This window comes from Cetorhinus maximus, chromosome 30 (assembly GCF_964194155.1).
Source record: "Cetorhinus maximus chromosome 30, sCetMax3.hap1.1, whole genome shotgun sequence".
Taxonomy (NCBI): Eukaryota; Metazoa; Chordata; class Chondrichthyes; order Lamniformes; family Cetorhinidae; genus Cetorhinus; species Cetorhinus maximus.
The window spans coordinates 3,774,552-3,790,576 of NC_135908.1; the positions used below are offsets into that span (position 1 = coordinate 3,774,552).

A 16,025-nucleotide genomic window follows, 5' to 3' on the forward strand; every position below is an offset into this window, starting at 1 on the left:
TGCAATGTGGAAGGTAGATGTAACCGGGAATGTGGTGGCATAGGGGCATTGTTACTGGACTGGTAGTCCAGAGACCCAGGATAATGCTCTTGGAACCCGGATTTGAATCCCACCATGGAATTTGAATTCAATAAAAGTCTGATGAAGACCATTGTCAATTGTCGTAAAAACCCATCTGGTTCACTAATGCCCTTTAGGGAAGGAAATCTGCCGTCCTTACCTGGTCTGGCCTACATGTGACCCCAGACCCACAGCAATGTGACTGACTCTTAAATGCCCCTCCGAACAGGGCTGTTCGGGGTGGGCAATAAACACTGGCCTAGCCAGCGACACTCAAATCCCATGAATGAATTAAAAAAAAACTTTTATATAAAATATTTTGTAAGAGTGCAGCTCACTGACCTGAATTATTCTAAAATGATATATTGAAAATTCTATCTTGAAAGCCTGGAAGTATATTGAAAAGCTAATGTCCCAGCTGTGCACTAATGTTCCTGCCCTTTATTGTCAAACTTCTTATGGAGTCATAAGGATTACGTTTATAAGAGGTGCAATGGGGTTATGATGACTGGGAGAGATGCCAACATTTATTTTAGCAGCAAATTGCAAGTAATTCATATCAAGCTGCCCTAAGTGGAGACATAATATGGCTGAACTGTTGACCCAAATGGCACACGTGTGAGTTTTGAAATATGATGTACCACACCATGTAGCTAATTAGAAAACTATAGGTATAATATCAGAACTCAGGCATCAATTTGTATGGAGCAGTATGATGCATTTTCATTGACTACAATGAGATTAATAATTCTTATAAGTGCTGTTGTATTGCTAACAAGTAATTAGCTTTACAGTTTCCTAATTATACTCACTGCAAAACAACATTGAAAAGGCTTTAAAAACAAAAAACTACTGCGGATGCTGGAAATCCAAAACAAAAACAGAATTACCTGGAAAAACTCAGCAGGTCTGGCAGCATCGGTGGAGAAGAAAAGAGTCGACGTTTCAAGTCCACATGACCCTTCAAACAGAACTCCTTCTGTTGAAGGGTCATGTGGACTCGAAACATCGACTCTTGAAAAGACTTTGTTGTTTTATAATATATGGAGAGGGGACCCACTGGTAACTCCCTGCCATTTTGAGTGAATACGAGCTTGTGGGGCTGCAGTTGTGCCCATACTTCATAATGAGGCCCAATTTCCATGTAAACGTGCAGGGCTATGGGGATCAAGTGGGGGGAGTGGGACTGCCTGGAATGCTCAGCAGGGAGCTACCACGGACTCGATGGGTCAAATGACCTTCTTCCCGTGCTGTTTTTGACTCTGACATGTTGCCACCCCTCCTTTGCCTTCAAATGTCACCATATCTGATAGTGGATAGACCTGGTGATTGGTAAGATGGATGGTGAGCCACCCAAAGCATCTTTCGTTTCCGTTTAAAAAAAACCACGTAAGCAAGAAAAATATTTGCAAGAGTCTAATTTAATAAACGGGAAGCCCATTGTCAAAACATTTGCACATTTGTTACTTGTTCATGTTTTTTTTCAGAGTGTGCTCACACTTGTTCTGCTATTATCACATTCTGCTTTCTTACCTTTATGCACCTTTTTAAGCCCTTACCCACTGCCATTAACACTCCCTTTGTCCTTTGGTTCATGACATCTTTGTCAATCTCTCCTTTGCCCCCACCTATCGCTGGCCTTCTATCCAGCTTCACCTGCCCCAACCCCCTTAAACAGTATAAATTTTTATCACATTTCCACTTCTCTTCAGCTCTGAAGTGGGGTCATACAGGCTTGAAACGTTAACTTTGTTTCTCTCTCCACAGGTGCTGCTGGACCTGCTGAGTTTTTCCAGCATTTTCTGTTTTTGTTTTAGGTTTCCAGCATCCGCAGTATTTTGCTTTTGTATTTTTTTGCTATTGTCAAAACATTTGTATGCACACAAAGATGTAGAACCCGGTGCTGATATTACCTCATCAAATGGAATCGGGAACGAATCATAAGTAGTGGCAACTCTGCACCATTAAATTTCTGATACAAATGGAAATGCCTTGGCCATATGGACAAAACAGCAACATCAGAGCTGGTGATAGACATCCCCATGACTGTACAAGACAATGTCCACATAATTTGCTCTCTTTGCGTGAACTATATCAAGAGGAAGTCAGGTTTGATAACCATTAAATAAAATCCCTCTTACACTTTCTTTTGTAGTAATATTACTTTTTATGATAGATATGGTTTTCATAAATATTTGGTTGTAATTTTTTTCAACATTTTAAAAAGTTATCTTTATCTGAACATAAAAGTGTTGCAGTTTAGTGAACTCATCACTTATTTAGGAAAATATTGTACTTAACATTTTTTTTTTAAGTTCCTACTGTCTGGAGTTTAAAATATTTCTTACTTAAAGGTTCTGTGCTGGGCAGCAATGAGTTATCCCTGTAGTTATGCTTGATGTGCTGTACCCTGCATTGCAAGAGGAGAGATTTATCATGTTGCTGTTGACCTTGATCTTGACCTTTTCCTTGTTAATGTCTCCATGTTGTAACAGGTGACATTTCACAGGCATTGACTTCAGTTGTGATATCATCACTGCAAGCTTATCTGAAAAAGGTCCTTCATGTTTGAATGTTAATGTTGCGTGCCAGGCACTGACTGGTGTCAGTGCTGAAGGCAAACACGAAAGTAAAATACCACCTCATAAAATGTACAATAAACGCAGCTATCCAGGAGTGATGTGAAGGTTACCATCTTCCCCATAATACCTGGCAGAATTTAATGCCCTCACCCTGAGGTGAGTTTGTAAGTGGGGGAGGCGGGGGCAGGATTTAATCAAGTGGGAGAGTGCCAGGTGATGGTCAATCCACCTTCCCAGTTCTGCCCCAATTAGGTTTGGGGCAGGAAGGTTCAGGGATGGCCTTCCTGCCCCAACAGCGATTGAGGCCCTGAATTGGACAATTCGTGCCCAGTCAAGGGCCTCATCCCACCACTGCTGATAGTCAACCAGCAGCAGGTGGGGCAATTGCCAAGCTGGAAGCCCAAAAAGCAAATCTTGGAGCATTTGCTCGCAGGTTGCCAGGGGGAGGACCCTCGTTTAATGGCACAGAGCCTAATTGAGGGTCCCAGCATTGGGAAGAGACCTGCTGAGAGCCACCCCTTGCCCTTTCTGTTGACCACCCCCTCCCCCACTCCTCCCACCCCACGACCCCCACCCCACCTTTGGCCTGGGGATCTCATTGATCCTGGGCCTACAGCTGCCACTGCTCCCTCTGACTGGCAGCAACTCTCCGATGTAGAATTTCCACCCCCTGGGTCCTTGATCCCAGTGAAGGCCCACAACTGGCTGCTTAAGCGACTGGGAGGCACCTAATAGGGTGGGCCTTCCCCCAAATGAGGCAACATGGGGGGTCATGCTGGCTCTCCAGCTGGCGTGGGAGACCCCGACCCCCTGAATTCAAAACCACTCACACACTAACAATGAGTCACATTAATGTGCCCAGAAAGCCTATTACAGAATTCCTTAGGAGGCAGATGGTTAAGCAAGTGAAAGTTTCCCTTTTGACATCTTAGCTGAGGTGCAGTGTATGACAAAGACATGAAGGGAAATTTTTTGGGAAAGAATTCTTAAAAATGGTTATTTAATACAAGTGTGAAGAAGTTATTAATGAGTTATAGTGATTGTCTGAAATTGAACTTACTAATGGGTAGGCAATGAAGCATTGCATCAAAAGTATAAGCGTATTTTAACAGTAGCCTTGGAATGTATAATTTAGTCAGATATGAACAAAATTGAACAATACTGAGTATGGTGCAGTTGGATTATGTCCGATTGAATCTCCACATTCAGTTGGTCTTTCAGTTCACTCTGATCTCTTCAGGCCAAGAAAATTATCGTTGAAACCAGCCAACAATTCTGCCTCCTGAATCACAGAGGGAATCGTTTCAATTCAATCCACTATCTTTCTAAATCACGAGTTAAAGCTCATCGATTCAGCGGTGAAAATAACTTGGAATGTAAACTCGGGGAACACTTCATTAGTACTGTCTCCCGACGAAGGCCAGAACTGGCATATTGATTGAGATAACAAGTTGGCAATTGCAACAAACTTGACCTTCAAACATCACATTAGCAGCAGGTCAATCAGCTTCTGCAAGGGAGAAAAAACACAGGTTAATGTCTCCAGCATCACTCACTGGAACTAGCGTTGCTTTCAAAATATTAAGTGATTTTCTCTTTCCAATACTTCTTCATCAGTTGTGTTTTTACAGACTTTTGCACTTTGAGATTTGGTATTTGAGATACTAGCAAATCTCCTGTATCAATTCTGCCTGAAGTACGGTTGTGATGTTTAGCAGTTAATTTGGCCTTGACTCTAAGGTACTCCTTAAATGTTTCCCACGGGGAGTAGGGTTGCCAACTGTGATTATATGTATTCGTGGAGGTTTCATCACATGACTTGCCCCCACGCTCTTGCCATTCGTCGGCCAACACATACATCCTTCCCTCGCCGCTTGGGAAGCAAAAAATTGGATGATGTTTGATTGTCAGCCAACCCTCCTTTCTTCCCCCATTTTAAATATTGTTATAGCTGGTAAAAAGAAATGTTCAAAGAAAATGACCATTTTTAAAAATGTACCAATGATTGCACATGGGGTTCCACACAGCAGAGTCCTGTAAGGTGTAAGGGAAGGAGTCCAGGGGGTGGAAGGAGTGTGGGGAGTGGAGGGAGTAAAGGTGGAGGAAGAAGTAAGGATGGAGGAAGGAGCCGGGAAGAGGGAAGGAGTAAAGCTTGGAGGAAGAGGTGAGGCTACCGTGTGATGTATATGGACAGGTTTCATCCTCATGGCTTGCTGCACCATGTACGTATGCGCTGCCCAAGACACAGATAAGTGATGTCCCTTTACGGCCTATCTTATCTATGACCGGTTCTGCACAGCATTAATTGGCCAAATGGTTGAGTGAACTGGTTACAACTGGTTTTGACCAAGTTTTCCACACACACAGTGAAGGACACTTTCACCTTTGCGAAGGACGTACAGGACTTGCATATCGATAGCAATTCTATGTCCATGTGCTGATTTTTTTTATTGGAGGGGGGGAAGGACTAAGGCTGGAGGAAGAAGTAAGGGTGTCTGAGGATTCAGGAAGGGGGAGGGACTAAGTGGTGCATTGAGAGAGGGATGATGTGGTGCAGGATCCTTAAGAGGGTGTCCATTGCCAACCTCACTGTCACCGCAGGCACGGTCCACATCCTCTCCAGTCAGCGCAATGGCACACTCCTCAAAGTGAGTGAAGGGCCTAATGTGGGCCACACAACCCTTGGCTTGGGGCCTCTCCCTGCTGATGTGAGCAGGCTTCTCCTGAATGAAAACAGATGGTGAGAGTGTGACCAGGACACATGGCACTGCGTGGAATGTTTGTGTGGTGAGCATGAGCAGGATGAGGACATGAGCTTGACAGGATATGATCGTGATGGAGATGTGAGGGTGTGTGTGAGAGTTAGTGGTGTTGTCCCTTGAGGCGTGAGATCCCTGTGGATGTGATGGATTTGAGTGTGAGTTGAGAGTGATGAGAAGAGTGAGTTACGCTGGCGGAACAGATGAGACCATTTATCCTGTAGGGGCACTGGGTGACTGTCCTCCTTTGCAGGGCATTGGCACTGACCACCGCTGCCAAGCCTCCCAGGGTGGATTCTGCCCATCCTGTGGACAGAGTGGGGGTAGAGGACATCCGCCGGCCACTGCACTTAGAGCAAATCTGGGACGATTCTGCCCCAGGTAATTGTAGTTGTAAATTTCAGCATCCAGGTCAATGCCTGTTTTTTTTTTCCTTTTTTGCTGTGGGACTATTTTGTATCTGTAACATCGTCAGTATCACATTTATTCTAAATAAGTTAATAAATTAATTTAAACACCGTCCAAAGAAACTTGACACAGAGCATTGAGAATAGCACATCGTGGAATTTTCTTCTGTCAGTTTCACTTGCCATTCCCAACTTCCCTCAGGTTCTCCCGACTGTGGAAGACGATGGGATGGATTTTATGGTTTCCAACAGGATGAGGGAGGTGGGACAGGAAATGCACGGTCCACTTGCTCCCTCCCCTGCCATCTCACCACAGCGATTCAAGCGTGGCCTGGCCAATTAGCGGCTGCCCGTCGGGAAAGCTGGCCTGTTGGCATTGGGAAAGTGGGTTCCGCGCCCAATTGGGCATCCAGGGTGAGGGGTTAGGCTGCGAACTGGAAGTCAGTCATGGCCAAAAAAAAGCAAAAATAGCTGGAAAAACGCAGCAGGTCTGACAGCATCTGCGGAGAGGAACACAGTTAACGTTTCGAGTCCGTATGACTCTACATCAGATGAAGAGTCTGATGAAGAGTCATACGGACTTGAAACATTAACTGTGTTCCTCTCCGCAGATGCTGTCAGACCTGCTGAGTTTTTCCAGCTATTTTTGTTTTTGTTTCATATTTCCAGCATCCACAGCATTTTGCTTTTAATGGCCACCCATTTAAAGACCCCCTGCTCTCTCACTCCTTATTTGTTATGTCAGCCTAAAACCAGGGAAGAAATAAAATCTGCTAAAATCCAAACACTGCCAGCTTCAGCAGCAGACTCTTCTGCTACATGCAGCCATGATCCCATTTGCAGGCCTATTCATCCACCCTTGTGCCACCTCCTGATGCCTGGCATAAATCGCTCCCAACGTTTTACCCCATGTGACTACCGAAAAATGGAGCGGGCAGCGAAAAATTGCAGTCGACAGGGTCTTTAACAAGCGTAATAGCTTGTTCATTGTTTTTTGTTTCAAAATGGCAGGTGGGCTTCTGATTGTGGTGCCCGGTCATCTTCCTTATTATTGGAGACTGGCAGGATGACGTCGGATTGGCAATTCGGTGTCATCACGCCATATTGTGCTTGAGTGCAGGTGGGTTGTGGTCCACCTGATTTGCGGCAATACAACCCAGCCCCATTTCTCCCGCCAGTATGGTTCAGATAAAGGCACTGGCAAAGGTGCGTAGAAGATTTATTAGAATGATACAAAACTGAGAGATTACATCTGTCAGGGAAGATTGATCAGGCTGGGGTTCTTTTTTATAGATGAGAGGAGACTGAGGTGTGACCTAATCAAAGTCTTCAAGATCATGAAAAGCTTTGACAAGGTAGATATGGAGAAGATAAATCCGCTTGAAAGAGAGGTCAGAACCATTGGATTAGGACCAATGGATCCAATAAGGAATTCAAGAGAAATGTCTTTACCCAGAGAGTGGTGAGAACGTGGATCTCATTAACACACTGGGCAGTTGAGATAACTAGTTTAGATTAATTCAAGGAGGAGTTAGATAAACGCAGGAGGGACAAAAGAGTCACCTTCAGGAAGAGCAGTCGGAGAGGTGGACCTGAGGGAGATACACGGAGTGAGGAGAGAATAAATACTGCCCGGTACCTGTCAGCTGCTCAGAACTGGCCCGCACTGAGTTCGAAAAGAGAGTGAAGATACAAATTGTGACATCACAGGAAAGAAGCAATTTGATTCGTCGGAGAAAGAGCGCTGCTTGGTGAGTATCTGGTGAGTATCTTGTAAGCGTTTAAGGTTTATTCTATTCCTAAGGTTTAAAATAAAATAGGAACTGTACTTTTTGGTAAGGTTTATTAAGTAGGACCAACTAAAATAATTTTCAACTTGGATAAAACAGCGAGGGTTCAGGGGATAAAACAATGGGAGATAAAACAGTGAGAGTTCAAGAGATAAAACAGTGAGAGTTCAGAAGATAAAGCAGCGAGAGTTCAGGGGATAAAACTGCGAGAGTTCAGGAGATAAAACAGCGAGAGTTAAGAAGATAAAACAGCGAGAGTTCAGGGGATAAAACTGCGAGAGTTCAGGAGATAAAACAGCGAGAGTTCAGGAGATAAAACAGCGAGAGTTCAGGAGATAAAACTACGAGAGTTCAGGGGATAAAACAGCGTGAATTCAGGAGATAAAACAACGAGAGTTCAGGGGATAAAACTGCGAGAGTTCAGGAGATAAAACAGCAAGAGTTCAGGAGATAAAACAGCGAGAGTTCAGGAGATAAAACAGCGAGAGTTCAGGAGATAAAACAACGAGAGTTCAGGGGATAAAACAGCGTGAATTCAGGAGATAAAACAATGAGAGTTCAGGGGATAAAACAGTGAGAGTTCAGGAGATTAAACAGCGTGAGTTCAGGGGATAAAACAGCGAGAGTTCAGGGAATAAAACAGCGAGAGTTCAGGGGATAAAACAGCGAGAGTTCGGGAGATAAAACAGCTGAGTGGAGAGACAGTTGGGAATTGAAAGCAGCACGAGTACAGAAATGTAAATTTCTAAACAAGCACGGGGAAAGTAAGAATTTATAGGCACAGGAGAGGTAGCTGATTTGTGAGTAAGGGCAAAGAATTTCTACTTTCTACTAATCTGCAGTTTAGAGTTAATAGTACAAGAGTAAGGTTAAAGTAAGTAAGAGTAACTAAAGTTTAAGCAAAAAAGTGATTTAGAAGTTTAAGATTAAGGCATGGCAAGACAGCTGAGCCAAGCGGAATGCCCATCCTGTGGCATGTGGGGAGTCGTGGACACTCCTCGTGACCCAGACCAGCCCATGTGCAGGAAGCGTCACCGGCTGCACAAGGTTGAGCTCCATGTTTCAGAGCTTGAGCAGCGTCTGGAGTCACTGAGGCGCATCCGTGAGGCAGAGAGCTACGCGGCTAGCATGTTCAGAGAGGTGGTCACACCGCAAGTTAGGGGCAAGCAGGCAGAAAGGAAATGGGTGTCCACCAGACAGTCCAAGAGAAATAGACAGGAGCCCCCAGATGTTCCGCTCACTAACCAGTTTTCCATTCCGGATATCGGCGAGGGTGATGGATCCTTGGAGGAGTTCAGCAAGAGCCAAGCCCCTGGCACCATGGATGGCCCAGCTGTACAGAAGGGGAGGAAGAAGAGTGGAAGGGCAATACTGATGGGGGATTCTTTAGTTAAGGGAGCAGACAGGCGTTTCTGCAGCTGTCAACGTGACTCCAGGATGGTTTGTTGCCTCCCTGGTCACAGAGAGGCTGCAGGACATTCTTGTGGGGGAGGGCGAACAGCCAGAGGTTGTGGTCCACATTGGTACTAATGACATAGGTAGGAAGGGGGATGTGGACCTGCAAACAGAATTTAGGGAGCTAGGTATAAAATTAGCCAGCAGGACCTCTAAAGTAGTAATCTCCGGATTATTCCCAGTGCCACTTGCAAGTGAGCACAGAAATAGGAAGATAAGGCAGGTGAATGTGTGGCTGGGAAGATGATGCAGGAGGGAGGGCTTTAGATTCCTGGGACACTGGGACTGGCTCTGGGGGAGATGGCACCAACCGGTTGGGTTGCATCTGAACAGAGCTGGGACTGAGTTCCTCACGAGTTGTTTTGCTAGTGCTGTTGGGGAGGGTTTAAACTAACTCAGCAGGGGTGTGGGAACCAGGAGAGAATATTAGAAAGTAACACCAGGGTACACGGAATGCTGGGAGAGGCAGATAGCACTAAAATAGAGAATAGTAAGTTAATAGATGGAGTCGGAGTAAGGGAGCAAGTAATGAAGCCTAAATCAGGGTTACACTGCATGTGTGTGAATGCACGAAGTATAGTTAATAAAATTGGGGAGTTACAGGCACAGATTTCCTTGTGGGATTATGATGTTGTGGCGATAGCGGAGACCTGGCTTAAGGAAGGGCAGATCTGGGTGTTAAATATTCCTAGTTACAAAGTGTTCAGAAAAGATAGGAAAGGGAAAAAAGAAGGAGGGGTGGCGTTTTTGGCTAAGGAGAGTATTGCAGTATTGGAGAAGGAGGGTGTGTCAGAGGATTTAAGGACAGAGTCGATTTGGCTAGAGCTAAGGAATAAGAAGGGGGCAATTACATTGCTCGGTGTAAGATATAGACCACCAGCTAGTGGGAAGGATAAAGAGGAACTAACCTGCAAGGAAATTACAGAGAGGTGTAAACATCATAGAGTAGTGAAAATGGGGGACTTTAATTACCCGTATATAGACTGGGATAGTGGTAGTGTGAGGGGCAGTGAGGGACAAGCATCCCTGGGTTGTGTTCAGGAGAACTCCCTACAGAAGTATGTGTCCAGTCCAACAAGAAAGGAGGCACTGCTAGACCTGGTTCTTGGGAATGAGGTGGGCCAAGTAGATCAAGTGACAATGGGGGAACATTTAGGGGGCAGTGATCATTGTATCATAAGGTTTAGGATGATGGTGGAAAAGGATATTGGTCAATTGAGAGTAAGAATAATCAACTGGTGGAGAGCAGACTTCGATGGGGCAAGAACGGAGCTGGACTGGATAGACTGGGACCAAAGGTTGGTGGGAAAAACAGTAGCTGAACAATGGGCTACCTTCAAAGAGCAGATGGCTTGGGCACAGTCAAGGCATGTTCCCTCAAAAGGGAAGGGTAGGACAAACAAATCCAGAGCTCCCTGGGTGACAAAGGAGTTAAAGAAGAAAAAGTGTGCTTACGACAGGTGTGAGGTAGCAAATACAATTGAGAACCAAGCTGAATACAGAAGGTTCAGGAGGGATGTGAAAAAGCAAATACAAGAAGCAAAAAGGGATTATGAAAAAGGACTGGCAGCTAACATAAAAGGAAATCCCAAAGCATTCTCTAAGCACATCAGTAGTAAAAGGGTGGTAAAAGGAGGATTAGGGACTATTAGGGACCAAAAAGGGGATTTACACATAGAGGAAAGAGGCGTGGCTGAGGTGTTAAATGAATACTTTGCATCTGTCTTTACCTGTGAGGTAGATGCTGCCCAGGGCATGGTGACAGAGGAGGAAACTCAGTCACTAGAAGGGTTTAAAATTGATTAAGAGGAGGTATTGGATAAGCTGTCAGTACTTAAAGTTAATAAGGCACTGGGATCGGATGAGATGTATCCAAGAATATGGAAGGAGGTGAGAGTGGAAATTGCAGAGGTACTGGCAATAATCTTTCAATGTTCCCTGGATTCGGGGGAGGTGCCGGAGGACTGGAGAATTGCAAACATTACGCCCTTGTTTAAAAAAGGTTGTAAAGATCTGCCCTGCAATTACAGACCAATCAGTTTAACCTTGGTGGTGGGGAAACTTCTAGAAACAATTATTCAGGATAGAATTAACAGTCACATGGACAAATTTGGATTGATTCGGAAGAGTCAGAATGGATTTGTTAAAGGAAAATTGTGTCTAACTAACTTGCTGGAGTTTTTTGAAGAGGGAACAGAGATGGTTGATGAGGGCAAGGCTATTGCTGTGGTGTATATGGACTTCCAAAAGGCGTACGATACAGTGCCACACAACAGAAGTGTGAGGAAAGTTATAGGTCATGGAATAAAAGGGACAGTAGCAACGTGGATACAAAATTGGCTGATGGTTAGGAAGCAGAGAGTAATGGTTAATGGGTATTTTTTGGGCTGGAAGAAGGTTTGTCATGGAGTTCCCCAGGGGTTGGTATTGGGACCTTTCCTTTTACTGATATATATAAATGATCTGGATCTTGGTGTGCAGGGGGCAATTTCAAAGTTTGCAGACGGCATAAAACTTGGGAGAATTGTAAACCGTGAGGAGGACAGTGTAGAACTGCAAAAGGGCATTGACACATTGGTGGAGTGGGCAGATAGGTGGCAGATGAAGTTCAATGCAGAGAAGTGTGAGGTGATACACTTTGGTACAAAGAACATGGAGAGGCAGTGTAAAATAAAGGATATTATTCTAAAGAGTGTGCAGGAGCAGAGAGATCCTTATGTACATGTACATAAGTCATTAAGGGTGACAGGATAGGTAGAGAGAGCTGTTTTTAAAGCATACAGTATTCTAGGCTTCATTAATACGGGCATAGAGTCTAAGAGCAGGGAGGTTTTGATGAACTTATATAAGACACTGGTTAAACCTCAGCTGTATTGTGTACAGTTCTGGATGTCACACTATAGGAAGGATGTGAATGCATTGGAGAGAGTGCAGAAGAGGTTTACGAGAATCGTTCCAGGGATGAGACACTACAGTTCTGAGGATAGATTGGAGAAGTTGGGATTGTTTTCCTTGGAGAGGAGAAGGCTAAGAGGAGACTTGATAGAAGTTTTCAAAATCATGAGGCGTCTGGACAGAGTAGATAGAGAGAAACTTCCTGTTTGTAAATGGATCGAGAACAAGGGGGCACAGTTTTAAAGTGTTTTGCAAAAGAAGCAAACGCGAGGTGAGGAAAAACTTTTTCACACAGCGAGTAATTAGGGTTTGGAATGCATTGTCTGGAAGTGTGGTGGAGGCAGTTTCAATTGAGGCATTCAAGGAGGTATTGGATGATTACTTAAACAGAAACAATGTGCAGGGTTACGGGGAAAAGGCAGGAGGTTGGCACTAAGTTAAAATGCTTAGAGAGCTGGTGCAGACACAATGGGCTGAATGTCCTCCTCCTACACCATAACAATTCTGTGATTCTGTGAGTCAAAGGGCATGTTAATGGGATGAGATGAAGAGGGTCATGTGGAACATAGAGACCAGGATGGATTTGTTGGGTAGAGTAGCCTGTCTCTGGGCTGTAAATTATACTTTGTATTAGATTGGATCTTACATGACAGATGTAAATCTGGATTCTATCTTAGGGCACAGTTTGACTTATTAAATCAGAGCAGCACATCAGACCCTCCTCACGCTATCTTTAAACTGTCGGATCTGCTATATATATCAAGTGGCTCTAAACATGTATTTAATTACAGAATGGAGCGTGATGCCAATTTCGCTCAAAAAAAGGCAGAACGAGCAACACTGAGAACACATTTGAGAGACAAGTACAAGCTACCAAAGGTAGGCTATTTATCTTCACATTGATAATAATGCCAATAAGATAATTTTGTTCAATTTTTCTGGTGTTTATTCGTATTGTGCTGTCACTGCTGTTACTATTCTACCCCACGGGTAATATATTCTGACTGGCGCTATTGTTATGCATGTACTTAATATCTTCATGCTAAATTTCCCTGTGTGCATTTTTAATGTCAATATTAAATATGATAATTGGAAACTATAACCCCACAAATCCTTTCTTTAGACTTCTTGGTGGACTTACGGATTTTTGTTTTAGGTTTGTTGAGCAATGCACTTCCTCATAACAACATGAGACAATGGATAAGGAACATTCAAGATCATTCAGCCCTTCAATCATTCCTCCAATATCCCAATTTACCATTCAACTCCATATTGAATCCCACCCATTGTCTTTGATTCCATTTCCTTACCTGGTAGGTTATTCCAAATGCTTATGAACCCTCGGGGATTTCTTTTCAGATGAAATCGATTTTAAATGAGCTTTCCAATGATTCTATCTGCTGTCCCCTTGTCCTTCTGCCCTGTTTTACCTCGACGTGTTGATCTTGACTCATTGTTTAATATGTCATACACATGGACGAGGTTCCTCCTTAACTTTTTTCGTTCCATGCTGCATTGTTTGTGCCACCCTAACCTTTCTTCATAGCCCATTCCCTTAATAGTTGGGATCATTCGTGTTGCTTTGGTCCTGCACCCTCCCAGTATAAACACATTGCTTATTGGCTGAATTGTACATAATAGTAATGAATTGAATGTCCCAGTAAATCGGGCAATGCTTTGGTTTCTTTATGTCCATGTAGGGTGTAAGAAGGAGACTTTGTTAGATCAAATATGCTTATAATATAGTATTAATTTAATAATAAACATAAAGAGATAAAAATGTAAGAAATAAGATGATTAGGCCTTATGTTCCCTTGAACCTGTTCAGCCATTCAATAATATCCTGGCTGATCTGATGTTTGCCCCATCCACTCTCCTTCTGTTTCCCATAACCCTTGATGTGCCCACACCTGATTACCTTCTGATTTATGTGAAGGTGGAGTTTAGTTATCCAGTTAAGGATAATCAGTTTTAAGACCTAGGAAGAAATGAATTTAAGTAAAATATGGTGGCATGTCTGCTTGGTTGAAAAAGGTAACAAACACGCTAATAGGTTTGTACGAGATTCTTTTATTATTTTAATCAAGAATTAACACATTCAAAACAACAAGATTGAACCGCTTATTAAAGTAGCAAAGAATTTCATATGAAAGTAGTTACTGGTACCATGCACTATGATCACGACACATTGATGTCAACACTTTAAAGATGAGGAGAGGAGAAACAATGTGTACCACAGTGTAAGTGTTTTGAAAGTGTTGACACAGAGGCTATTAATCCATTTTATGATATCACCAGGATGCTGTTGTGATATCAGTGTAATTGTTGTAATAAATTAAAGGCACATAAAACCATAAGGTCATAAGATGTAAGAGCAGAAGTAGGCCATTCAACCCAATCGAGTCTGCTCCGCCATCCAATGAGATCATGGCTGATCTGATAAATCCTCAACTCCACTTTCCTGCCTTTTCCTCATAACCCTTGATTCCCTTACTGATTAAAAACCTGTCTATCTCAGCCTTGAATATAGTTAATGACCCAGCCTCTACAGCCCTCTGCGGTAAAGAATTCCACAGATTGACTACCCTCTGAGAGAAGAAATTCCTCCTCATCTCTGTTTTAAATGGGCGACCCCTTACTCTGAGTTTATGCCCTGTGGTCCTAGACTCTCCCACAAGGGGAAACAACCTCTCAGCATCTGCCCTGTCAAGCCCCCTAAGAATCTTATATATTTCAATAAGGTCGCCTCTCATTCTTCTAAACTCCAATGAGTACAGGCCCAACCTACCCAACCTCTCCTCATAAGAAAATCCGACCATACCCGTCAACAACCTAGTGAACCTTCTCTGAACTGCCTCTAATTCCAGTATATCTTTCCTTAACTAAGGGGACGAGAACTGATCTCAGTATTTTAGATTTGGTCTAACTAGTGCCTTTTATAGTTTTGGCAAGACTTCCCTATTTTTATACTCCATTCCCTTTGAAATAAAGGCCAACATTCCATTTACCTTCCCTATTACCCGTTGAACTTGTATGCTCGCTATTTGTGATTCATGCACGAGGACCCCCAAATCCCTCTGTGCTCCAGCTTTCTGCAGTCTTTCTCCATTTAAATAATATTCAGCTCCTCTATTCTTCCTGCCAAAGTGCACAACCTCATGTTTTTCCCACATTATATTCCATCTGCCAAGTTTTTGCTCACTCACTTAACCTGTCTATATCTCTCTGTAGGCTCCCTGTGTCATCCTCACCACTTGCCTTCCCACCTATTTTTGTGCCATCCACAAACTTGGCGATAGTACATTCACCTCCCTTGTCCAAGTCATTAATATATATTGTACACAACTGAGGCCCCAGCGCTGATCCCTGTGGCACTCCACTAGTTACAGGTTGCCATCCCGAAAATGCCCCCCTTATCTCAACTCTCTGTTTTCCATTAGTTAGCCAATCCTCTATCCATGCTAATATACTAACACCATGGGCTCTTATCTTATTAAGTAGCCTTATATGCGGTACCTTATCGAACGCCTTTTGGAATCCAAACATATTACATCTATTGGTTCCCCTTTATCTATCCTGCTTGTTACCTCCTCAAAGAATTCCAATAAATTTGTCAGGTATGATTTCCCCTTCATGAAGCCATGTTGACTCTGCTTGATTAGATTATGTATTTCTAAATGCTCTGCTATTGCATCCTTTATAATAGACTCTAACGTTTTCCCAATGACAGATGTTAAGCTAACTGGCCTATAGTTACCTGTTTTTTGTCTCCCTCCCTTTTTGAATAAGGGTGTTACATTGGCAGTTTTCCAATCATCTGGGACTTTTCCAGAATCTAAGGATTCTTGGAAGATTACTACCAGTGCAGCCACTATCTCTGTAGCTACTTCCTTTAATATCCTAGGATGCAACCCATCAGGTCCAGGGGACTTATTGGCTTTTAGCGCCATTAGTTTCCCTATTACTTTTTCTCTAGTGATAGTTATTCTATTTATTTCCTCCCATCCCCACCTTTTGCCCCTTGATTATTTAGTATTTTTGGAATGCTGTTAGTGCCTTCTACCGTGAAGACTGATG

At 43.4% G+C, this 16,025-nt stretch overlaps 1 protein-coding gene across 1 annotated transcript in view; it reads left to right on the top strand.

Moving 5' to 3' along the window:
- The window catches only part of cplx3a (complexin 3a), a 31,412-nt gene that overhangs the window by 9,319 nt on the left and 6,068 nt on the right, over positions 1 to 16,025 (top strand). Inside the window, exon 2 of the mRNA XM_078532202.1 lies at positions 12,740 to 12,827. Within this exon, the coding sequence (XP_078388328.1) occupies positions 12,740 to 12,827 (88 nt within the window). The remainder of the gene's footprint in view (positions 1 to 12,739; positions 12,828 to 16,025) is intronic.